Below are 26,623 nucleotides of genomic sequence, written 5' to 3' on the forward strand. Positions count from 1 at the left end.
AAAACACAACACAGTGGAGACAGGATATTTGTCCACTTGATAAAGCATATATTTAATGTATCAAAAGTGTAAATGTACAGTAACTGCTCTTTTGCTTTGTAGGGCAGGACTCTTAGCTGGCTATTTCCTTGACCTTGGCCGGGATTCAATCCAAGGTGTGCTATAGCGTAGGTCACTATACAACTGACAATGTACCTTTTTTAAAATGCATTTTCCCTGACGTTTACGGAGATCATGTTCACGGTAAAGGCTGTGCATACTGGCTCAACCGTAAATTACCTTTTTGTAAAGTAGGTTATAGATAGGATTGAATCCCGGCCCTTGTTTTGTGAAATACCCCTCCAATATTAACCTTCTCAACTATCATTGCCCAGTATTAACACACCTGGTTCAGCTAAGAGCTTGATTAGTCGAGTAGTAGTTGGAAAAAGGTGTGCTTGTGGTGGGCTGGAACAAAAATGTGCAACCCTGGGGGTATTTCACAAAAAAGGTACAGCAAGATGGCAAGCTGCCACTCTGAAGTGCTTGTACATATTTCCTGGTTCAGAAAAAAAACTAAATCTCAAACTAATATCTCATCACTTTGGACACCCACAAGAATGCTCTGTCTGGCCAATCAATGCTATTTTTTAAATCAATTAGCTACCAGGTAGAAAAAGAGAACCAGCAGTATTTAACCCCATAAAGGCCCACAATTGGGAACATTGTGGATGGCGATAACGGATTAGCTCTTATGTGTTCAGGCCTAGCTGTTATTATTTATTTATTTTTTTACTTAGCTTTTTTTTACCCCTATTAGAACATACCTTTGCTCTTGTGTGTATCTGTGACCCCCCACCTCTCTCATCCCCCCCCCCCATCCCACAATTTTACCATACCAGCTTTGTTTTTGTATATAGTCACCTCCGATTATTGCCACCCTTGATAAAGATGAGCAAAAAAGACTGTGGAAATACAAATACTGAGCAATATTGTATGCTCCATTTTTTTTTTATTATTATATTATTTTAATATATAATTAAAATAAAGATTTTGTTTAACAAGTAATACTTTTTATTTCTCAAAAAGATACAGGTAACTGCCAAAATATAGGAAACACCAACACAGTATCTTAATCGGGTGTTGGGTCACCATGAGCTGCCAGAACAGCGTCAATGTGCCTTGGCATAGATTCTTGTTCAAATATTTTTTATTGAACACACACAAGAATGGTGTATAGGTATGAAAGACATGTGTACAGTTCTTATCTAAACATAAGAGAACAGACATGAACAACAAGACCCAGAGTTCTGGACACAAAACAAATATTACAAAACATGACATACAGAACAGGGACAGGTAGAAAGAAAAAGGGTAGATGTAACCCCCCCACTTATACCCCCCCCCCCATTCCACCCTATTCCCCTCCCGACTGCTCGAGTGTCGGGGCCAGCACATGCTGCCCAAAGGTATATATAAATATGACAATTGAGAGTGCGTTAAAAAGTACAAATTCACAGCACCGACTGGTCCAGGTAAGAGAGGAAAGGCTGCCAGATTTGATCAAATGTTGATAATTTATTGTTCAGAATATATCTAATTCTCTCTAAGTGTACAGTTTTTGCCACTTCGGTGAGCCATAATTTGGTAGAGGGCGCTTCCCTCCTTTTCCAAAACAACAATATTAATTAATTATTTTGCCGAGATGAGACTGTAAGAGATGAGTTGTTTTTGGGAGTTGGTTAATCCATTTAGGGAGTCGGACACTCCCAGGATTATCAGAAGCGGGTCTGGGTCTATTGAAGTCTCCAGAACTTCAGAGAGGACCCCAAATATTCCACACCAATAACCATACAGACTAGAGCATAGGGCAAAGCAGTGGAGTAGTGTACCCTGCTCAGCCTGACATTTATCACACATAGGGGATGTATCAGGAAATATCCTATGCAGTTTAGTTTTGGAATAGTGTAATCTGTGTAATACCTTAAATTGTATGAGACGATGTCTGGAGTTAATGGAGCAGGTGTGGATATACTCCAAGCTATCCTCCCCAGTCTGCCACCGAAATGTCAGTCCCTAGTTCTTCCTCCCATTTTGCCTTAATGGCATCTGTAGAGGGTGCGCTAACAGATTGAAAAGCGTCATATAGACGAGATATCAGTTTGTCTGAGGTGGGGCATATTTTTATGCATCCGTCAAACATGGAAGGTTTAGCATTCTCAAATGTTGGGAGGTGTTTTCTAACATAGTCTCTAATTTGTAGGTATCTGAAAAAGTTACTTCTGGGAAGGTTATAAGTTTCCCTCAGCGCTTCAAAGGAAGCAAAGGTCCCTCCTATATATAAATCCCCTATGGTACTTATCCCCAACTCTCCCCATCGCTCAAAGGTGTTATCAAGGTTAGAGGGGGGCAAAGGAGGGATTCCTGGCAACAGGGAGCATGAATGATATTGGTCTAAGCTCAAAGTGGGCTTTAATTTGCTTCCAGATTCGGACTGTGCTATGTATAATAGGATTGTTATGGTAAAGTGACATCTCCAGATTAACAGGTGACAAAATCACGGCACCAATAGAGAAGGGGTGACACTCCTCCCGCTCCATGCTAAGCCAGCTGGGTGGCGGGGTTGCGTCATCCAGCAAAAAACGTAACAGCGCGGAGGTTAGCGGCCCAATAGTAAAATATAAAATTTGGGAGAGACAATCCTCCTTCCATCTTGGATTTACATAGGTGTTTTTTACCTATCCTGTGTGTTTTATAATCCCAGATGAAAGGATTGATAATAGAGTCCAGTTGTTTATGAAATGATTTAGGTATGAGTATTGGGATGTTCTGGTATAGGTAGAGCAGTTGTGGGAGGAAGACCATTTTAATGGCATTAATTCTTCCGAGCAGAGAAATTGGGAGAGTTCTCCAAAACTGTATGTTTGCCTTGAGATTTTGCATCAGAGAAGGGAAATTCTCTTTAAATAGTAAGGAGTATTGTTTGGTAACTACAATTCCAAGGTAGATACATTTTTCTGAAGATAACTTAACTGGAAGATGTTCTAGCCAGGAGGTGTTTTGCAACCGTATGGGCATTAATTCACTCTTGTTCCAATTTATTCTGTATCCCGAGAAGGTACCAAACAAATTAATCACCTCAAGAATAGCTGGAATACTAGCTTGGGGTTCTGTTACATAGAGGAGAATATCATCTGCGTATAGGGAAATCTTATTTAGAGTATCTTTAGTATTATAGCCGTGTATTGCTGAATGAGATCTGATCGCTTGAGCGAGAGGTTCAATAATTAGGGCGAAGAGCATAGGCGACAGCGCACAACCCTGCCTTGTCCCTCTGTGAAGGTTAAATCGGGGCGACATTGATTGGTTAGTGAGTATTCTCGCACAGGGGTTCCTATATAAAAGCTGGATCCAATTTATGAACCCATCTCCAATATTAAATTTCTGTAGGACCTTGAATAGATAGGGCCATTCAACTTGGTCAAAGGCCTTTTCGGCGTCAAGAGATATAACGGCAAGGTCCACGTTAGGTAACCTCTGAGAATACATAATGTTGAAGAGGCGCCTGAGATTGAAGAATGAGTTTCTATTAGGGATAAAGCCGGTCTGGTCCGAATGGACCAATTTGCCAATTAAAGTGCTAAGCCTGTTAGCCAGAGTTTTTGCTAAAATCTTTTGGTCTGTATTAAGGAGGGATATTGGTCTGTATGACCCTACCTCTTCCGGATCTTTACCCTTCTTATGTATAACTGTAATAAACGCCTCATCCAAAGTAGATGGGAGAGCTCCATCCTCATTGGCCCGAACCAACATTTTGTGCAGGTAGGGAGATAGCATGTTGCTGAATGTTTTATAGAATTCACCAGGGTATCCATCTGGGCCCGGGGTCTTGCCACTCTTTAGAGATTTAATTGTTTCTCTAATTTCTTCAAGAGATATTTCCTTATTCAGGAAGTTAGAGTCTTCCTGGTTCAGGGCAGGAAGATTACAGTCCTCCAAAAAGTTTTGCATAATTAAGGGATTAGGATCCGCTTTAGATGTATATAGAGTCTCATAAAACTGACGGAATCTGTCATTGATGTCTTTGGGGGAGGAGAGTAATTCCCCAGATGCAGATTTAACTTTGTGAATCATTCGGTCACTCACGTTTTTTCGAAGTTGTCTGGCGAGTAATTTGTGTGGTTTGTCACCAAACTCAAAATATTTTTGCTTGGCATAGAGAAAAGATTTAGCAATTTTAGCCGAGAGGATCTGATTGTATTTAAATGTTAAAGACATAATTTGTTTATGTTTCTCCATAGATGGATGTCTAGCATTCTCCCTATCCAGTAAGTGAATTTGTCCCTCCAGTTCTACCAATTGTTTTCTGTTTTGCCTACTCCTGGCAGTCTGAAAGGAGATGATACAGCCTCTCAAATAAGCCTTCAGCGTTTCCCACAATAATGCTGGGGAAGTCTCTGTGTTGTCGTTGGTATCAAAGAAAAATGTAATTTGGTCTTTAAGATGTTCACAGAATGTTGGTTCTGTGAGGAGCTGAGGATTCAACCTCCAGACCCTCTCGTTTGGTACGATGTCACCCAATCTCAGGGAGAAGGTGAGTGGACTGTGGTCAGAGATTATAATATCATGATATCTCACATTACAGGTATAGGGGAGTAGTTTAGCATCAACCAAAAAGTAGTCAATTCGAGTATATACATTGTGAACATGAGAGTAAAAGGAGTATTCCCTACCCGTAGGATTAGAGATCCTTCATATATCAAATAAGTTAGAGTTTTTTATGTAGGTATTCAAGAATTCGTTTGAATGGGAGGTAGGGGTTCGCCGGGTAGAGGATCTATCCAAATATTGGTCTAGTACACAGTTAAGGTCCCCTCCAATGACCAGATTAGTATGGGAGATATCTGGAATCAGGGCAAGGACTCTTTTGAAAAAAGAGGGGTTATCAATGTTTGGCCCATAGATATTTAGTAGAGTTACAGAAGTAGAATGGATCTCTCCTATTACGATCACATAACGACCCTCTTTATCCACAATAGTGGTTTTATGTAGAAAGGGAATTCCTTTCCGTACCAGAATCGCTGTGCCTCTCGTTTTGGCAGAGAAGTTAGAGTGATACACTTGTCCCACCCACTTACATTTAAGTCTGTTATGAGATTTGTTTTTCAGATGGTTTTCTTGCAAAAATATAATATCAGACGAAAGTGCTTTCAAGTGGGCTAGGACCCTGCCTCTCTTAATTGGTTCGTTTAAACCCTTGACATTCCAGGAAGTGAATGTAAGTCCCGCCCTCCTCTCATTTGTAGTTCCTATGGTGGCCTGCATAACATGTAACTCACTAAAAAGGTAAGAAAGCGCACCAAACCATCACGATCAGCATATGTAGCACCTACACCCGAGCAGTATCCAACCCACCCCTCCCCCCCCGCAAGCACCTTTACTCTCCACCCTGTTCCCCTACTTTCCCCAACCTTTACCCTCCCCATCAACCCACATTTAACAGGCATACACACATAGGACAGAAAAAAATATGAAAATAAAAATAACAAACACATTGTCTGGCCGATGCCAAAAAAGCACGGCGCGACCTCGAACAAGCGGTAAAACACAAATAAAATCCCAACTATGCGCTCACCTCTCACTATCCTAGAACTTCTACTAACATATGAACTGAGGAGGCTCCCGCACTTAGTGTTCAATTAGCATCTAATAAACCTAAACAGAATAAGTTGCAACTTAAACATATTGCGCACTTAAGGTTCATCTTGGGTCAATCCCTGAGATAAGCAAGATGTATCATCACAAGATTCTATTGCCTTGGCATAGATTCAACAAGTGTCTGGAACTCTATTGGAGGGATGCGATATCATTCTTCCATGAGAAATTCCATAATTTAGTGTTTTGTGGATGATGGTGGAAAACGCTGTCTCAGGCGCCGCTCCAGAATCTTCCATAAGTGTTTCATTGGGTTAGGATCTTCAATATACTTTGTATCCCTAATTTACTCAAGTGTTTCCTTTATGTTGGCAGTTACCTGTCGGTGTCAAAATTATAAGATTCTTATAAATAAAATCAAACAATTCAATTTGCATTAACATTATACTTTTAAGTTATTCTCATTTTAAGGAATAGTATTGTGGCATTCCATGGCTTCCTGTTTCACTGGGGTATAAAAATGAAGTAACACTTATGTAAAATCCTTTTGGTCATCCATCACAATGGGAAAAGGCAAAGAACTCACAAACGAAAAGAGACATGGTTGTTGACATTTATAAATCAGGCAATGGGTACCAAAACAATTGCTAAATAAAATAACCCTTACCACTATTAGGGCAACAATTAAGAAGTTTAAAACCACTGGAACAGTGGTCAACTTGCACTTGCGTCCAATGCCAGGCATCTTGTCCGCACGCACATGAGGAAGATGGCTTGGGAGGCAAAGAAAAATCCAAGAGCCAAAGTTGGAGAATTACATAACTTGGTCACATCTTCGGGTCTCCAAATCTACAATTAGACGCCACCTCCATGCCAATAGGCTATTTGGAAGGGTTTCCAGAAAAAAAGCCTTTGCGAGCAACCGACAAATGTGAACGCCTGGAGTTTGCTAAACGGCATTTGGATTGGAACCGGGTGCTATGGTCTTATGAGATGAAAATCGAGCTCTTTGTTAGGGGGTAAAAAACATGTTAAATTAAAACCCACCTAAATACCTAGTCATGATTCCAGCATTTTCACAGGCCTTGTAACGAATATACAGGTTTTGGGTCTGTGTGAATGGTTCTCTGCTTTTTTGCAGGTAAATTTAATTAACACTTCCATTGTTTAACACCTCCCTAATTTGAAATGCAAACAGCCCCCATGGTTTAACACACCCCAGCCTTCCCAATTTGCCAGTTAAATGTATAAAGGGGGTGTATACCTGCAATTAAGTGGTAAATAAGGGGCTGTTTGAAAGGGGTTCATATAAATGTTGCTTTATATTTCTAAAATGGGTAGTAGAGATTATTTGTAAAAGCCAGTATCTGGAGTCAGGCTTTACATGGCAAGTGGACTTGAAGGATATTTGGTATCTAAACCCTGCCAATATAATACTCTGGGTGGGCTCAATGAAATGCTTGACGTGTGCAAAAAATATGTCCACTGTTGTGCAAAAATGTCAGCAGTCAAGTTTTCAAGATGGAGCAGTTTCAGTATTTCATCCTGCAAGGGTCGATAATTGGGAACATTGTGGATTGTGAGGATGGAAGACTATCAATTTACATGAACCCCTTAAAGACATGCTCCGGTACTTTGGCGACTAGTAAGTGTTTTTTTTAAACCTCACGTTTTGGGCTGGATGTGTCAGTGTCTAGTTCATACATGCATAATCTACAAGCAGAATTACCGTTTCAGCTTCCTCAATTAGCCATGAAATCCCTAGTTTGAAAGCGACTGTTTTCTGGAAGCTTTGCGGCACCATTTCCCCTACATTTACCCCCACGGGTCAGCCCCCTAGCAATTTGAGTTTCAGCCAATGAGCTTCAGCCCCTTGCCATTTGGAGTGACAGCTAGCAAGACACACACAGAGCGAGGGAGAGCTCAATCTTTCTGTGTCTGTCTGTCTGCATGGTGGTGTGTGTGTATGTGCTGCCCCGTTTCCATCATGACATATTTCATGAAGCCGTACGTAATCTTCACGGGGCTACTGAACGGACAAGTGTAATGTTTGTAACGCAAGATGGAAAGCCTGTCTCTCGTCAGAGATTGCATTTAATTTGGTAGATTACAAAATATGACCCTTTCAATCAAGACAGGATAAATATATTGTTTCAGGTGAAAATAAAACACGTTTTGTTTAGTTACTTTTTCATAAACTTGTTTCTCTAACTTTAAAGCAAGTCAAGCTAGCTTGCACTGCAGAGCAGCTAGCTAGGTTGAAAATACCATTGTAGCTAGTGACCTCCAACTAATAATAAAAATGAAGTTATTACCATTACAAACTTAAATGGGAGGCAACAGTCATATAATTGGCTTAACGGCCAATGTGTGTTATTTAATGTTACGATTAAAATAGTACTCACTTACAGGAATGGGTAATTGTTTACAAGTTGTTAGCTATCCCATAAAACCATCACCGAAAACCACATTTTCATCTTCGGTGGTTTGGTAACTTCTTGTTCTTTGTCAGACTGGCTGGACTGAAGATGATGCAAAGTTAGAAAAATGTCAAAGTATGTGGCGTCCGTCTCGCAACGGAGCCTTCAACCGCAAGGGGGCGTTGCCTTTCCATGCCGTTGTGGAAGTCCCCATTTGAAAGGCATGACAACCGGCGCAATGAACGGAGTGCTTATAGGTAATGTGAACGAGACTTGTGTTTACATGCGTGTGTGCGCGCGCACGCTCTGCCCCAAGGCCCTCGTTTGTCTCAGGGTCTTTGTATGGCTGGGTGACAAGGCTATAGCCATGGCGTCCTTGCTAAGAGACGGCTTATCAAAACGGCTTATCCAAACACACGGAGACAGAGATCGAGGGTCACAGTGAGCAAATATAAACATACCACTGGACGCCTAGATGACGCCCAGAGGAGCATAATGAGAGCCATAGCAGGTGGTAAAGGGAAAGAAAAGGGGTATAGAGGAAGAGTGTGGGAGAGACTGGGGGAAGAGCGGTATGGAGAGAGAAGAGGGAAAGGGAGAGATTACAATCTCAACTGAGAGAGAATGAAAGGGTTGATGGAGACTGAGAGAAAGACCAGGTAGACAAACCACAGAGAGAGTGTGAAAATGTTGCAAACAAGCAGACTTTTTGCATGCTCTGCTAGAAACAGCTGCACCAAAGACAGCGGGACTCGAAGCCATCACAGCTGAACGGCTCCCCTGAGACCTTAGAAGGAAGAGGAGATATTGGGGAGAGCTAGAGAGAGCGAGAGCTGTAGCAGTTGACCTTTTTTATTGTGATTTAAAGTAATTGTTTTCACGCAGTCTCAACTCCAACAGACAAGCATGTGGTTAAACAACATAGCACAGCAAGTCAAGGGGTCATGACACACATGGCTATATATTTCAACAGAGGTTTGCTGAGAGATCAAAGGATTGTTACATCTTCCCTAACTGATTAAGAATTTTTTCAACTTTTCTTCACATTGACTGATATAACAAGTTATTATCAAACTGTTTACAGTTGATGATTTTATGATGCTCAGGGTTGTAGTCGTGTGTGTATATATACACACACACTTTTTAAATATCTCTCTCCTTCCTTTTCTATGTACTTACATTATTAAGGAATGTATACAAATAAGCATGATTATAGTAAACAGTATAGTGATTAAAATGGCAAGGATAGAGGAATAACAGTATCTCTCTCTTTCTCTCCCTCTTTTCTATAGATGAAAGGATCTGCTCTCCTCCCTTCATGGTTCTAAGGAGTGAGTGTGGAACCGACACTCTCAAAGACATCCAGAAACATGGCATTACCTTCCCTTTCAGTACGTAAGATCACATTCTCTACATGTTTGGTTACCAGAACATTTCTGGAGACTTCTACAGGGTCTCTTATAAAACATATTCAAGTCTAGCTTAATTTTCAGAACTTTGCTTGACTGAATAGAATGATGTCCTAATATTTTACACTTTCCTTTTCACCTCTACAGTTTGTAAAACTCCAAACTCCAACTCCCATGAGGTAAGAAATTCGTTTTTTAAAATCATTATTACAAGATCACATTTGTGCCTGCATTGACTTAATTGAAATTAAATTTGCCCCAACCATGACTTCATCCTATCCTTATGGTAACTCCCCTAACAATCGCTACCTACTCTCTTGCGAAAGCTTTTAGCAATATTGACCTAAAGGGATGTTCAAGACCATAATGTCTCACTAATGAGTGATTGTATTACGAGTTGGGTCTGAGTAAGCGTACAGTTAGGTAGTCATGTGCTTTTTATCATTGTGTACTCAGACTCGCCTTGGTCATAAAAATAGGTTGGGTTTACAGGCTATTCTGTTAAAATGGTTGTGATATAATAGGGGTTCAAAATATGTGTGGATTGTAAAAGAATCACCAGACATTGGCTTGTTCTAGAGATTATTTTTTAAAGTCCACAACTTTTTTTGCATAGATTTCTACCAAAAAAGAAACCTCAAAACAAAATCACAAAACACCAAAAAGGATATTGGGTATTAGTGCCCTCTATCTGGTGGGGAAACATTGCGGCACTGATCATTTTATTGTGATAGTGGCCAAACATTTTTAGTTACTGCACAAAAATGTCACATTGTCAATATGTTATTGTTGACAATGGGTTTTGAGGATCTTTCAAATCATTTTACTTGGCTGGTGCAATAAACTAATGGAATAGTCCCAAAAGTGCAAACCTCACCCATCTGGCACTCCAGGTAGGCTCAATCAAAATCAATGTATTTCAGAGAAGACAAATACTATTTGAACACAGGCATGTTTTAAGAGAGTATGGCTGAATGAGATCACAGACAGTGGATTCTACCCATCACTGAACTGACAGAGGGATAACAAGGGAGGTTTGATGAAATTGAATGAACAGATGCACGAGTCTTACATGTTATTCCCCCCATAGATGGCCATCATATTCAGTGAGGAGGACCTGAAGGATGTTAAGCCCCCGTGTGTGATCCAGAACTTCATTAACCACGATGCTGTACTCTACAAGGTGTATGTGGTGGGAGAAGCCTACTACGTGGTGGAGAGGCCTTCTATCAGAAACTTCCCTTTTGGACCTGCAGGTCAGATATACCCAATTCCCAGCTTCAAAATGTACCCATTCCCAACACCTTATAACACATAGCCCCTGCCTCCTATATACTAAAATGGTATTGACGTAAGTAAACAATATGGGCACACGAACATTTCACCCTATTCCCATGTTTCTTATACCTATTCAATCTTTTCAAATCTTCATGAAGTACCTAGGAGTGGGGGCTATATACAGTGAGGGGAAAAAAGTATTTGATCCCCTGCTGATTTTGTACGTTTGCCCACTGACAAAGACATGATCAGTCTATAATTTTAATGGTAGGTTTATTTGAACAGTGAGAGACAGAATAACAACAAAAAATCCAGAAAAACGCATGTCAAAAATGTTATAAATTGATTTGCATTTTAATGAGGGAAAGAAGTATTTGACCCCTCTGCAAAACATGACTTAGTACTTGGTGGCAAAACCCTTGTTGGCAATCAGAGGTCAGACGTTTCTTGTAGTTGGCCACCAGGTTTGCACACATCTCAGGAGGGATTTTGTTCCACTCCTCTTTGCAGATCTTCTCCAAGTCATTAAGGTTTCGAGACTGACGTTTGGCAACTCGAACCTTCAGCTCCCTCCACAGATTTTCTATGGGATTAAGGTCTGGAGACTGGCTAGGCCACTCCAGGACCTTAATGTGCTTCTTCTTGAGCCACTCCTTTGTTGCCTTGGCCGTGTGTTTTGGGTCATTGTCATGCTGGAATACCCATCCACGACCCATTTTCAATGCCCTGGCTGAGGGAAGGAGGTTCTCACCCAAGATTTGACGGTACATGGCCCCGTCCATCGTCCCTTTGATGCAGTGAAGTTGTCCTGTCCCCTTAGCAGAGAAACACCCCCAAAGCATAATGTTTCCACTTCCATGTTTGACGGTGAGGATGGTGTTCTTGGGGTCATAGGCAGCATTCCTCCTCCTCCAAACACGGCGAGTTGAGTTGATGCCAAAGAGCTCGATTTTGGTCTCATCTGACCACAACACTTTCACCCAGTTCTTCTCTGAATCATTCAGATGTTCATTGGCAAACTTCAGACGGCCCTGTATATGTGCTTTCTTGAGCAGCGGGACCTTGCGGGCGCTGCAGGATTTCAGTCTTTCACGGCGTAGTGTGTTACCAATTGTTTTCTTGGTGACTATGGTCCCAGCTGCCTTGAGATCATTGACAAGATCCTCCCGTGTAGTTCTGGGCTGATTCCTCACCGTTCTCATGATCATTGCAACTCCACGAGGTGAGATCTTGCATGGAGCCCCAGGCCGAGGGAGATTGACAGGTCATTTGTGTTTCTTCCATTTGCGAATAATCGCACCAACTGTTGTCACCTTCTCACCAAGCTGCTTGGCGATGGTCTTGTAGCCCATTCCAGCCTTGTGTAGGTCTACAATCTTGTCCCTGACATCCTTGGAGAGCACTTTGGTCTTGGCCATGGTGGAGAGTTTGGAATCTGATTGATTGATTGCTTCTGTGGACATGTCTTTTATACAGGTAACAAGCTGAGTTTAGGAGCACTCCCTTTAAGAGTGTGCTCCTAATCTCAGCTCGTTACCTGTATAAAAGACACCTGGGAGCCAGAAATCTTTCTGATTGAGAGCGGGTCAAATACTTATTTCCCTCATTTTAAAATGCAAATCAATTTATAACATTTTTGACATGCGTTTTTCTGGATTATTTTGTTGTTATTCTGTCTCTCACTCTTCAAATAAACCTACCATTAAAATTATAGACTGATCATTGTCAGTGGGCAAACGTACAAAATCAGCAGGGGATCAAATACTTTTTTCCCCTCACTGTATATTTTTTGTATTAGGCGATGGTGTTGGGCAGTACCCAGATTTTAATACCGTCATACCATCTCTGTACCATACCGGGGTATACGGTATTACCAAATGTGCACACAAGGGGCGCTATTTCAACAAAAAACCTGCACAAAACAATTTAGGCAACAGGGATCTTGATCCAGAAGGGGATTGAATGTCTCTGCTGATCTCTGCTGGATATAATTTATTTGACACATCTTAGATTTGGGCTCCTGAGTGGCGCAGCAGTCTAAGGCACTGCATCTCAGTGCTAGATGCGTCACCACAGACCTTGGTTCGATTCCAGGCTGTGATTGGGAGTCCCATAGGGCGGCGCACAATTGGCCCAGGGTCGTCCAGGGTAGGCTGTCATTGTTAATAAGAATTTGTTCTTAACTGACTTGCCTAGTTAAAGGTTAAATAGAAGAAAAAAAAATTAGGCGATACTGAGTCTACTCATGCCACCTTACCTGAAACTCATAGCAGATCCATTTAGCCCAACCCTGCCCTATTCTAACCCAAATCGAGCTTGTCCCATTTCAAATGTCGGCGTATAGAGTAGGTTTGAATTGTGCGTTTTGATTAGAAAAGTGTTAAAAGTACAGATGGTGTCCGAATTGAAATCCCCTCACCAGCTTATCTAAATTTGCATCTGAAATAGCACCCTATTCTCATGCACTACTTTTAACCAGAGTCAGTGCACTATATTGGGAGTAGGTGCCACTTCAGAATTGTCCCATTTCTTAGAGACCACTGTAAACTGGCACATTACCTTATGAAGACACTTGATTTACCGCCGTTTATAAACACGTCTTCTGTTTAACCATGGCAGGGGGCCACATGCCAAATTAAATGACTGTTAATGGGATTTCCGAGTTGCTCTGTTTGACGTAAAGCACCGCTGATGCATTCCCAAACAATTCCCTTCTTTGTGTCAATGTTTGTGCTCGTCCCATGTTTGTGTATAGGTTCCATTTCCCTGGTTCACTGAGCAAGGTATTCATTAGCGTGTGAGTCACTCACAGCAGTACAGTCATCAGAGTGGATCAATCTTTTTTAATCTGAGAGTCTGCATGGACATTTCTGCCCCCTTCTGTGCTAATGCTAAACTGCCACACAAAAAACTTCCTTCTGCTTAAAGGGATAGTTCATTTCCCTCTTTTTCTTTTTTTCTTTTTTTGTTGCAGTTTACAACAAGACCCTAGGGCAGGGGATTTCAAACCTCTCCTCGGGAACCCCCAGCCATTCCATATTTGAACTATTAAAGGGCTAGCACACCTGATTCAACTTGTCAACTAATTATCAGAACCTTGATTAGGTAAATCAGTTACCTGAACTAGTTCAGGGCTATAACAAAATTGTGAAATGTCTGCGGGTCCCCAAGGAGAGATTTGAAAACCGCTTCCCTATGGAAGTTGGAAATGAACTGCAACTTTAAAAAGTGAACTATCACTTGGTGGACCACCAGGACATGTACATTTTATTACACACCCCTGATTGTATTCATTCAGTTAGTGAGGGAAAAAAGTATTTGATCCCCTGCTGATTTTTTACGTTTGCCCACTGACAAAGACATGATCAGTCTATAATTTTAATGGTAGGTTTATTTGAACAGTGAGAGACAGAATAACAACAACAAAATCCAGAAAAACGCATGTCAAAAATGTTATAAATTGACAAGGGAAATAAGTATTTGACCCCTTTTCAAAACATGACTTAGTACTTGGTGGCAAAACCCTTGTTGGCAATCACAGATGTCAGACGTTTCTTGTAGTTGGCCACCAGGTTTGCACACATCTCAGGAGGGATTTTGTCCCACTCCTATTTGCAGATCTTCTCCAAGTCATTAAGGTTTCGAGGCTGACGTTTGGCAACTCAAACCTTCAGCTCCCTCCACAGATTTTCTATGGGATTAAGGTCTGGAGATTGGCTAGGCCACTCCAGGACCAACATTTGCTTCTTCTTTGAGCCACTCCTTTGTTGCCTTGGCTGTGTGTTTTGGGTCATTGTCATGCTGGAATACCCATCCACGACCCATTGTCAATGCCCTGGCTGAGGGAAGGAGGTTCTCACCCAAGATTTGACGGTACATGGCCCCGTCCATCGTCCCTTTAATGCGGTGAAGTTGTCCTGTCCCCTTAGCAGAAAAACACCCCCAAAGCATAATGTTTCCACCTCCATGTTTGACGGTGGGGATGGTGTTTTTGGGGTCATAGACAGCATTCCTCCTCCTCCAAACACGGCGAGTTGAGTTGATGCCAAAGAGCTCGATTTTGGTCTCATCTGACCACAACACTTTCACCCAGTTCCCCTCTGAATCATTCAGATGTTCATTGGCAAACTTCAGACGGGCATGTATATGTGCTTTCTTGAGCAGGGGGACCATGCGGTGCTGCAGGATTTCAGTCCTTCACGGCGTAGTGTGTTACCAATTGTTTTCTTGGTGACTATGGTCCCAGCTGCCTTGAGATCATTGACAAGATCCTCCCGTGTAGTTCTGGGCTGATTCCTCACTGTTCTCATGATCATTGCAACTCCACGAGGTGAGATCTTGCATGGAGCCCCAGGCTGAGGGAGATTGACAGTTATTTTGTGTTTCTTCCATTTGCGAATAATCGCACCAACTGTTGTCACCTTCTCACCAAGCTGCTTGGTGATGGCCTTGTAGCCCATTCCAGCCTTGTGTAGGTCTACAATCTTGTCCCTGACATCATTGGGGAGCACTTTGGTCTTGGCCATGGTGGAGAGTTTGGAATCTGATTGATTGATTGCTTCTGTGGACATGTCTTTTATACAGGTAACAAACTGAGATTAGGAGCACTCCCTTTAAGAGTGTGCTCCTAATCTCTGCTCGTTACCTGTATAAAAGACACCTGGGAGCCAGAAATCTTTCTGATTGAGAGGGGGTCAAATACTTATTTCCCTCATTAAAATGCAAATCAATGTATAACATTTTTGACATGCGTTTTTCTGGATTTTTGTTGTTGTTATTCTGTCTCACTGTTCAAATAAACCTACCATTAAAATTATAGACTGATAATTTCTTTGTCAGTGGGCAAATGTACAAAATCAGCAGGGGATCAAATACTTTTTTCCCTCACTGTATATAATCAATAGCCCTTGAGTAGTTGAATCAGGTGTGTTAGTCGAGGAGTGGGCCTTTAAGCCTTAAAGACCGACAGGACATATTTTTTATTGAGAGAGCTAGTCATTTTAGTAGAGACACATCAGAAATGAGCATAAGGTAAAATGTGTACTTTTAGCGATGTCCACATTGGGAAACTGGAATATAGCTACATTTAACATTTCCACCTGCAACTAGCTCCAACTGTCAATTGCATACCAGTAGTAGCAAAGGAATATAAATCCACAGGAGTAAAACATACTTTTTAGAAGTCAGTGTGACAGGACTAATTAGCATTTTTACTGCAAATTAGCAATTTGGCAACTAGACAACTAGTTGTGTGTACAACTTACTGAATTACAATTGGTTCTCATTCACGAGGATGACAATAGCAAAAACATTAGCAATACAAAACTTCTTCACGTCCTTGCAACTGATATTTTGGGGATTATGATCAGGTAAAAAGCAGAACTAAGCCATTTTAGGTTTCTTAGCAGTGTCCTTAAAAGAGAACTGAAGAAATCGAATGTGTGGCTAAAATGTTACATGTAGCAAATTTAATTTAATGTGGTTGCTCTCTGACTTCATTAGTGTCTGTTCTTTACAAACCTAGTCAACTGCCTGGTTTCTGTTTTCCAGAGAGAAAACCCATTTTTTTCCACAGTCACGATGTGTCCAAGCCAGAGTGTGCTTCCGACCTGAATTCTGTAAGTGAAACCTCAGACCAAAGCATATTCTGAAAATGTGCACAGCCATTTTGATTGACAAAATATGGGCAATATCTTTTTTTAAATAATTTTTTGTTCTTGCTTTGTCAGGGCCTTGCTATATAGTAATTGGTACAACGGCATTCACAGAACTGACCTTATGTCTGTCGATCTGTCTCTCTTCCTCTACTGTAGCCTTGCAATTTGTGTTGGTACTAACAGCATAACCAGAATTGATCTTGTCAACTTTCCCTCTTTACTATGTGTCTGTCTGTCCGTCCATTTGTCTGTGTGGTGTGTAGAGGGACAATGTGGAGGGGGTGTCCAGGGTGCCTATTGATGATGTCATCAGGGAGATCTCCAGGTGTCTGCGGCGAGCACTGGATGTGTCCCTGTTTGGCATTGACATCATCATCAGCAACCAGACAGGGCAGCATGCAGTCATTGACATCAACGCATTTCCAGGTATGTGCAATTCTCATGTTTCCACAGGGTGCGGTGGTGTCATTCAATGGACCTAATTCAAGCTGCAGCTATGGTGTTCAAAAATCAGATGGAGTAGGAAGTGGTTGTGGTCCATTAAAGTAAAGTTCTATCATTAAATGGAGAGAATTAATAAACTGAAAAGTTATACTCACATATGCCAAACCTAACCAACATTGTTAAGAATAAAACAATATTTGTTTTATTAATGTGACAGCAGCCACACTTTTTAAATAATGTACAACTTATTTCTGACTTATTATACATGTAGTTATTCTTTGGAACGCTACTCCTCTTACACAGTTTAAGCTAGAAACGCCATTTAAACTTTAAAACGTGTAAACTGGTCAGGACCAGTGTGTTTGCATACAACTTTTTGATAATATTTCAACTATTAAACTCCCATTGTATGTATTGTATATATTTTGACACAAATCAGCTACTTTTAACACTTTCCCAACAACATAGATAAAAACTTAGACCGTATGAAATCTTAGTCTGCTTCTTTGCTATTCAAATCTGAAATTGGAACAAACATCTTCTACCAGGGAGTTGACAAATATGTTTTTTCAAGTGTGAAAAAAATTTGTTTAATGAATTAACGTTCAAATACATGTTTTATCTTCACAGAAGTCTAGTCTTTGAACTAATGATAGTTTAAAATTGAAATGATTTAATTTCATTATTAAATAAGATGTTTAGTCCTGTGAAAAATGTCATACGGTGCGACCGCTATAATTTGCTGTAGAGAGAGAAACAGTATTGCTGTAACTGGAAGCATTTGGGAATGGAAATAGAAGTTACACCATGTTATCTGAAATGGTATGACACAAGGTTTAAAGGAACAATCTGGGATTCAAACAACAACAAAGCAGACCCCACACCACTCTTTTTGGTGGTTGACAGCTTGTCTGCAGCTGGAGAAACATAACCACTCTCAGATTCATAGACCGAGCAATGGATGCAATGATTGCTCATTCATGAGATCAAAATCATATCTTGTTTTTCACCAATCTCAGATTGCCCCTTTAATTCCAGAGGGCAGGCTTTGAAAGCTATTGAAGTCATTAAGCAGATCTTAAGGCATACTGTACATACCCACATGCTAAGTATTTGTTTGACAGGTACATGGTTTGCTAGGAAGAAATTATAACTGACATGCATCTTCAAAATGCAGCATCATAAGATGCATCATGTGGGCCAGATTTCTGTATATTGAAAGTTGCATATCTTGAAAACTTGATTGCTGACATGTTGGGACTATATCAACAATGGACTAATGAAACAAATACCAAAATAGGTTTTGGGTGGAGTTTTCCTTTAAGCTAGCTCTGCTAGCTTGCTGCAAGGTAAGCTAACCATGCAATCCTACCTGAAACACGGTATTGTAGCATTGCTTGTGTAGAAATTCATTCTACCCCTTGGTCACCCCTCCGGTTAGCTAGCTAGTGTGACTCAGCTAGCCCATAATGCAAGGCTTGGGCTATCTCGACTAGCTCACTGCAAGGCAAGCTAACCATGCATTTCTACCTGCCACACGGTAGTACTGCTGGCTATCCCCTTTGCCTAGTTTAGTCTGCGTTTGCTCGCCTGTGCTAACTAGGCGGTCAATCCAGCGACATGGCTCTTCCGGTCTTCAGGGTAAGATAGCCTGAAGGCTAATGCTATCCTATGTAAAAACCTAATATTCCACAAATTACTTTGTAATTTCAATGACCGGTATTTGTATCATATTTTAACTTTTTTAAATACACATGTTTTTACAGCATTTCTAGGGCACATCATGTGCTTCAGAAGTACAGTAGCTCCTACATTTTATGTAGTGCTCCTAACTTTAAAGTTGGGAGCACCAGTGCTACCAATGAAACATTTAAATTTAGAGCTCTGGTCATGAGGCAAAGTTTATTTGAAAGGCTTGCATATTCACCATAATCTTTAATAACATAGAACCTATTTTTAAATTATACACCATTTTAATAGTTTTTTTTTTGTGGTCGTACCATATGACATTGTAAATTATCCCCTGTCATGACAGAGGATAGAACTGTGACATTTGTGGGAGATTTGTTTATCTTTCTGCTGAATTGGAGGGTCCACTACAGTATAGGCTTTGATGTTGTATCATGACACATGGAGGAAATGTTAATGTTGGTTGCACCATTTGATATTAGTGTTTTTCAAATGTGTGGACAAAAGTATTTCAAAGAAAATGATTCCTTCCTAGCTCAACATTTCATTATGTCATCACATACCCTTGTAAATGTATGCTAAAGTTAAATATTTTCTGTTTTCTTGTACCAATTTTGCAACCCTTTTGTTAAAATGCAACCTTTAGACAGTTGCACCATATGACATTTTCACCCTTTGACATGCCAAAACTGTAAACGTATCGGCATCAACTTTATTTTCTCTCAACCAACTGACATTTTGACCACTTTTCCAGCAAATTAGACGAAAACAGAGCGTATGAAATCTTGGTCTACGCCTCTGCTGTTCAAATCTGAAATCTGAATGGAAATATATTCTACCAATCAAACAATACAGCTGTTCTAGTAACCACAAACTACATTTTATCTAAACTTTTACAAACTGACATTTTTATCACTTTCCCAACAACTTGGACAAAAACCTAGAGCGTATTAAATATTCTCTGCTTTTCAAATCTGAAATCAGAACAGAATCATAAAACAGCAAATTAAAAACATTGACAGGTCAAGGAATCAGCCTCAAAATCCTTCATCAATGATTTAAAAACACCAATCGGGACCAGTTCTTCCAGTTTAAAACGATTTTGTAAGGCTTTCCAAGCCGATGGTGCATAGTACATAAAAGCCCTTTTAACAAATTCAGTTCGGACATTTGGAACAGTTAGCAGGATAAAGTCATGCGAACGAAGAGAGTACCCATCACATTTCTGAAGAATAAAATGCCCAAATAAAATGGTAGTAAACCAAAAATGGCTTTGTAAATAAAAGTATACCAGTGACTGAGCCTATGAGTGACTAGAGAAGGCCAGCCAACCCTGGTATATAAAGTGCAGTGGTGCGAAAGGGTTTTGCAGTTTAAAATAAATGTCAATGCTCCATGGCGAAGGGTGTCAATTGATCTCAAACACTGAGCGGAAGCATTCATATATAAAATATCACCATAGTCTAGTATAGCCATAAATGTAGCTGATACTAGCCTCCTTCTGGCTTCAAAAGAAAAACAGGCCTTATTCCTAAAATAAAATCCAAACTTCAGCTTCAATTTTTTTGTAAGTTGTTGAATATGTAATTTAAAAGAGAGGCCGTCATCAATTAACATTCAGATATTTTCAGTGCCTTCGGAAAGTATTCAGACCCCTTGACTTTTTCCACATTTTGTTAGGTTACAGCCTTATTCTAAAATTCATTAAATTGTTTTTTTTCCCCTCATCAATCTACACACAATACCCCATAATGACAAAGCAAAAGTTGTAGAATTTTTTGCTAATTTATCCCCCCACCAAAAATCACATTTACATAAGTATTCAGACCCTTAACTCAGTACTTTGTTGAAGCACCTTTGGCAGCAATTACAGCCTCAAGTCTTCTTGGGTATGACGCTACAAGCTTGGCAGACCTGTATTTGGGGAGTTTCTCCCATTCTTCTCTGCAGATCCTCTCAAGATTTGTCAGGTTGGATGGGGAGTGTTGCTGCACAGCTATTTTCAGGTCTCTCCAGAGATGTTAGATTGGGTTCAAGTCTGGACTCTGGCTGGGCCACTTGTCCCGAAGCCACTCCTGCGTTGTCTTGGCTGTGTGCTTAGGGTTGTTGCCCTGTTGGAAGGCGAACACCCCCACAGCATGATGCTGCCACCACCATTCTTCACCGTATGGATGGTGCAAGGTTTCCTTCAGACGTGACGCTTGGCATTCAGGCCAAAGAGTTTAATCTTGGTTTTATCAGACCAGAGGATCTTGTTTCTCATGGTCTGAGAGTCTTTAGGTGCCTTTTGGCAAACTCCAAGCGGGCTGTCATGTGCCTTTTACTGAGGAGTGGCTTCCGTCTGGCCACTCTACCATAAAGGCCTGATTGGTGGAGTGCTGCATAGATGGTTGTCCTTCTGGAAGGTTCTCCCATCTCCACAGAGGAACTCTGCAGCTCCGTCAGGTTCTTGGTCACCTCCCTGACCAAGGCCCTTCTCCCCCGATTGCTCAGTTTGGCCGGGCGGCCAGCTCTAGGAAGAGTCTTTGTGGTTCCAAACTTCTTCCATTTTAAGAATGATGGAGGCCACTGTGGTCTTGGGGACCTTTAATGCTGCAGAAAGTTTTGTCTCGGAGCTCTACGGACAATTCCTTCGACCTCATGGCTTGGTTTTTGCTCTGACATGCACTGTCAACTGTGGGACCTTATATAGACAGGTGTGTGCCTTTCCAAATCATGTCCTATCAATGTAATTTACCACAAGTGGACTCCAATCAAGTTGTAGAAACATCTCAAGGATGATCAACAGAAACAGGATGCACCTGAGCTCAATTTCGAGTCTCATAGCAGAGGGTCTGAATACTTTATTTTTTAAAAATATATAAATAGCAAACATTTTGAAAAACCTGTTTTTGCTTTGCCATTATGGGGTATTGTGTGTAGATTGCTGAGGATAAAAAAAAACATTGAATCCATTTTAGAATAAGGCTGTAACGTAACAAAATGTCAAGGGGCCTGAATACTTTCCGAACGCACTTTCCGGTTACAGCCTCAATCTCATTGCCCACAGCTCACCCCAACACACTAAACTAACCCAATATAACAAACCCCACACTCACTAGCCAAACAACAATAGCGACCCACTTACTATAGCTAACCCGTGGCCTACCTATTTAAGACATTCACTATTATTACTGCGATGTATTGCTACTAGTACTTCTGGGCTACTTCCCACTGGGCACAGATGTCATTTCAACATCTAGTTTTGATTTACATCTGGTTGAGTTGTCAACTAACATAAATTCAACATGAAATCAACAGGAAATGTCACGGTCCTTGTATTTAGGTTTAAAGTTGGTTGAAAAATACAATTCCCTTACGTTGATAACTTTTTGCAAATCCAATCATTTTTCCACGTTGATTCAATGTCATCACATGTAATTTTTTTGTTGAAATTATGTGGAAACAACGTTGATTCAACGTAATTTTTTTTGTTGAAATTATGTGGAAACAACGTTGATTCAACTTAATTTTTTTGTTGAAATTATGTGGAAACAACGTTGATTCGACCAATTTTTGCCCAGTGTAGTACTACTACTACTACTACTACTACTACTACTCTCAACTATTTATAAGTCACTCTCTCTACTACACCAGCCTCAATCTTTCAACACTAACAAACTTCTAAACTTCTTCCACAAGATGCACCATCATATTTATTTTACATCATTTAGCAGACGCTCTTATCCAGAGGGAATTACAAATTGGTGCATTCAACTTATGATAGCAAGTGGGACAACCACTTTTTTTCTTCTTTAATTTTTTTGTGGGGGAGGGGGGGGGTAGATGGATTGCTTTATCTCCACAATGATTCAATGTGTTGTAGTTATTTTGTTGAAATATGATCTAACTACCCCACACTCCAAAGTAATAAGGTTGATATAGTAGTCTATAAAAGTAATCAGACCAGATCTTTTAAAATATTTCACTTTGACTATATTTCGCTGCTTCACTTAAGTAATAGGTTTTAAACGTCTTCAACTACCACAAAAATAATTTTAAAGAGCTTGAAGCAAGTCACATAATCTTACTTCATGTGAAATTACCTTTCTACATAGTTACATTTGTTGTGATGTATTTTGTGAATGCCTGTATTTGTATACATCTTGTGTTCCCTTTTATAAAACATCTAGCATTCTAAATCTACTGCCTAAATATTTATTTAATTGTATTTCTATAAAAAATGAACTTTTCTATTATTCAGGTTACGAGGGTGTCCCGGAGTTCTTTGACGACCTACTGAGTCATCTCACAAGTGTTCTCCAGGAGCGGGCATTTGGGAAGACCAGCGTGGTCGGGGGACAGCCCACCGCCGCAGCCCTGGCCGACTGTGGGAAACCCTGCATGCTCCTTGGAAACGAGTCCAACACCTGGATCGTAGAGGGAGACGGCGTCAAGAGGGGAGGCAATCAGGGACTGGGGTGCGACTCTGAAGTTTCGGCCAACTTCCAACAACATTGTGTGTCTGACATCCCCACCAAAGCCTCCTCGCATTAATGCCGAGCCCCTAGTAGTGAAGAACAAGATTATGTATGTAATATATATAAATATACAGTGACACCCTTGATAAAGATGAGTAAAAATGACTATCAAATAAATAATTCAATTACTTAGCTATATTGTATTTTTTTATTGTATTTTATACAATTGCTCAGAGAAAGAGATTGTTTAATAAGTAATCTTTTTAAATGTAATCTGACCATAGCACAGGTTTCAATCCAAGTGCCAATCCCATTTAACAAACTCCAAGCATTTACATTTGTTGGATGACATGAAAATACAGCTCTTTATTTTATTGTCATTTTTGCTAATCTTTATCAAGGGTGTCAATCACTGTGGACCACACTGTATGGTTGCTGGCTAAATAAATGAAACGCCAACATAGTGTCTTAATAGGGTGTTGGGCCACCATGAGCCAGAAGAGCTTCAATGCATCTTGGCATATATCAGGGTTCTCCAACCCTATTCCTGAAGAGCTACCATCCTGTAGGTTTTCCTCCAACCCTAATGTAGCACACCTGATTCTAGTAATTAGCTGGATGATAAACGGAATCAGTTTAGTTATTACAGGAAGGTAGCTCTACAGGAACAGGGGTGGAGAGCCCTAGCATAGATTCTACAAGTGTCTGGAACTCCATCATTTTGTGTTTTGTTGGTGGTGGTGGTGGAAAGCGCTTTCAGGCGCCACTCCACAATCTCCCGTAAGTGTTCAATTGCATTGAGATCTGGTGACTGAGATGGCCATGGCATATGGTTTACATCATTTTCATGCTCATCAAACCATTCAGTGACCACTCGTGCCCTGTGGATGGGGGCATTGTCATCCTATTGGGCCATAGCCATGATAGCCAAAATAATGACCTGCCCAGTATTTTTATACATGACCCTAAGCATAATGGGATGTTAATTGTTTAGTTAACTCAGGAACCATGCCTGTGTGGAAGCACCTGCTTTCAATATACTTTGTATCCCTCATTTACTCAAGTGTTTAAATTATTTTGGTAGTTACTAATTCATGTACTTGCTGAGGGCAAGACCACTAGATTTCTTACATATTCTTAATATTAATGTGCTTGCTGAAGGCAAGACCGCTCTAGATTTCTTATATAGTCTTATTAGGCAAGCACAACTTTAGAAACTGTTCATACTTATTATGACGCTGGAACCTTTAGTGCCAAAACTGTAAAATTTACAAACACCAAAACAACTTTTAAAACGTCCAGACAGCCACTGCTCAGGTTGCTTGAAAAAAAAAAAACGTTTTGATACTACTAATACTTTTCACACTACAACCATATTTGCATAAATCCCAATGTATTTCAATAGAATTCCGGTCGTAACTAGTCTTCCACCGTTTAAACTAGAAATGCTATTCAAACTTTCAAATGTTTAGACTGGTCTGGAATAGGTTGCTTGTATACAGCTTTTTGATACCATTTATACATTTTGAACTATAACTGTTTTAAATATGCATAGAAACTCCATAGGCTTGAATGGGATGTTTTGTTTTATTTTGTATTTTAAAGCATACATTTTATGTGAAGCTGCTCCGAATACCCAAAACCCCTTGGTTGTCCCCTGAGCCCTCCCACATCCCCATCCTCATGCCCATTTGCTTAAAAGCTCCATAGATTTCAAAGGCGAAATGTTGATTCACCACTGCTCTTGATCCGTTTCAGCTACAAACACCACCCCAACGTTCATATGTGCACAACTCAACTTAAATGGCTTCAACAGAGCTTTTTGCTACCATTCCTACCTTATAAACTATAAAGCTTGTTGTATTCCCATCCATTTCAATGATGGAATGCAGGCTTCAACGTTCTTAACTGAAATCACTGCCACAAAACTTTCAGAATGTTCAAACAAAAACATTTGAAGAGCTTAAAAACACATTATAGAGCTTATGATGACATGGGACTCACTCTAGCCCACTATAATACACTATAATAACTCCAAACCTACAAACCACCCCAAAATTGGTCACTATAACTAACACACAGCCTATGAAAACCCTACTACTGCCATCACTATAACTATTTTACAACCATAACTACTTCAAGATTAGCAAGCACACCACATTTACTTCAGTAAATGTCATTTTCTAGTTATTCTATTTATTCTCCTCAATATAGCGCTTAAATTATTTAAGCTATTAACACGAAATCAACTTCCAAATGTGCAGACTAACTCAAATTACATTGCTTGAGAATCTTTTTGATAGCATGTATACTTTTTGAACTACAACAATATTTAAAATAATCTCCAATGCATTTCAATGGCAAAAAAATGGCCTAGACGTCAACATTCTAGACTCATCTTTCACTGCTTTAAGCTATCAACACCAAACCAACTTTGAGATGTTCAGACTGACCTGACTTAGATTGCTTGCATTCAGATTTGTTATGCTATTTATACTTTTTGAACTATAACCATTTTAAATTAGCATAAATTAAACATGGGTTTGAATGAGAACTATAGGAATACAGTGTTAGCTATTCCAATTGGTCCTGCTCCTTGGCCAATTATGCTACAAGACCAACTTTAAAACATTCAGGCTATCCAATTCTCTAACACTTTTTTATAAACTATTTTACTTTGCAGAAATTAGCATAAATACATGGATTCAATGCCAACCATAAGAAAACAGTGGTAGACATTTTAAATGCTACTGCGCTTCAACCATTTCAGCTACAAACATTAAAACTAACATTTTCAGAAATGTTTAAACTATAACAATTCAAAAATTGCATAAATTGGCAAATAATAACCCACCAACAGTAATAGTAACTCTTGAACCGTTCAAACTAGAGACACCAAACCAACATGTGCTTTTCAACTATAACCAGTCACTACCATTACTACTTTAGTCACTATCACTACAACAACCATAACGTTCTCCAGTGATTAAAAAAAATAACATTTTCCTATTGAAAGGCGGTAGCCCAAGTATAAATACAGCGACATACACCCACTTAAGTGTAAAAATAAAGTTTTGAGAAAAATAGTGTTTTTTAGACAACTGCAAACTTCAAGGAGTAGGGCATTCAATGAGTTGGTCTGATGTAATGTCATCATCCCCCCCCACCCCACCCCCCCTTAAATGAGGAACAATAAAGGAGCAATAGAGAACAAAAGAGGAAGCACCCCCCCATCCCACTTGTGTCATGTCATAATCATACCTGGATCACCTATTGATGTGCCTTTTTTAAGTAAATCAGGTATGCAATGAGGTGAAAAAGGAGACTGAAATAGGACTTTAAGACAAGCTCGCAAGTGCACACATGTTCTTTAGGAAATTTAATATTCTAGTTAACGTGCTAGTGCTTAGAAGGAAAATTGCTTTTTTTTAATGAGTTGTGGTTCCAATTTATGTTTGTTTTGATCCACTGGTTTACTGTGATCACATCCCTGCTATTGGATCTCCGTCAAATCAATGATTTTGTCAAATGTGTCTATAGGTTCCTATAGACTGAGCCGACATGATCTCCTGTAGGGGAGGGCAAGGGGACCCAGCAGACTTAATTTAATGTTGTGTGTGTCAGTCTGATCT

The 26,623-nt window shown here is 40.1% G+C and overlaps 1 protein-coding gene across 2 annotated transcripts in view; it reads left to right on the forward strand.

Moving 5' to 3' along the window:
* itpk1a (inositol-tetrakisphosphate 1-kinase a) overlaps window positions 1–26,119 on the forward strand; it is an 83,102-nt gene extending 56,983 nt beyond the window's left edge. For both annotated transcript variants that reach the window (XM_041865941.2, XM_041865940.2), the window contains 6 exons: window positions 9,347–9,445; window positions 9,611–9,642; window positions 10,554–10,719; window positions 16,292–16,359; window positions 16,662–16,824; window positions 22,775–26,119. In XM_041865941.2, the coding sequence (XP_041721875.2) occupies window positions 9,347–9,445; window positions 9,611–9,642; window positions 10,554–10,719; window positions 16,292–16,359; window positions 16,662–16,824; window positions 22,775–23,067 (821 nt within the window). In that variant the 3' untranslated portion in view covers window positions 23,068–26,119. The remainder of the gene's footprint in view (window positions 1–9,346; window positions 9,446–9,610; window positions 9,643–10,553; window positions 10,720–16,291; window positions 16,360–16,661; window positions 16,825–22,774) is intronic.
* Window positions 26,120–26,623: the final 504 nt, after the last annotated feature.

This window comes from Coregonus clupeaformis, chromosome 36 (genome assembly GCF_020615455.1).
Source record: "Coregonus clupeaformis isolate EN_2021a chromosome 36, ASM2061545v1, whole genome shotgun sequence".
Taxonomy (NCBI): domain Eukaryota; kingdom Metazoa; phylum Chordata; class Actinopteri; order Salmoniformes; family Salmonidae; genus Coregonus; species Coregonus clupeaformis.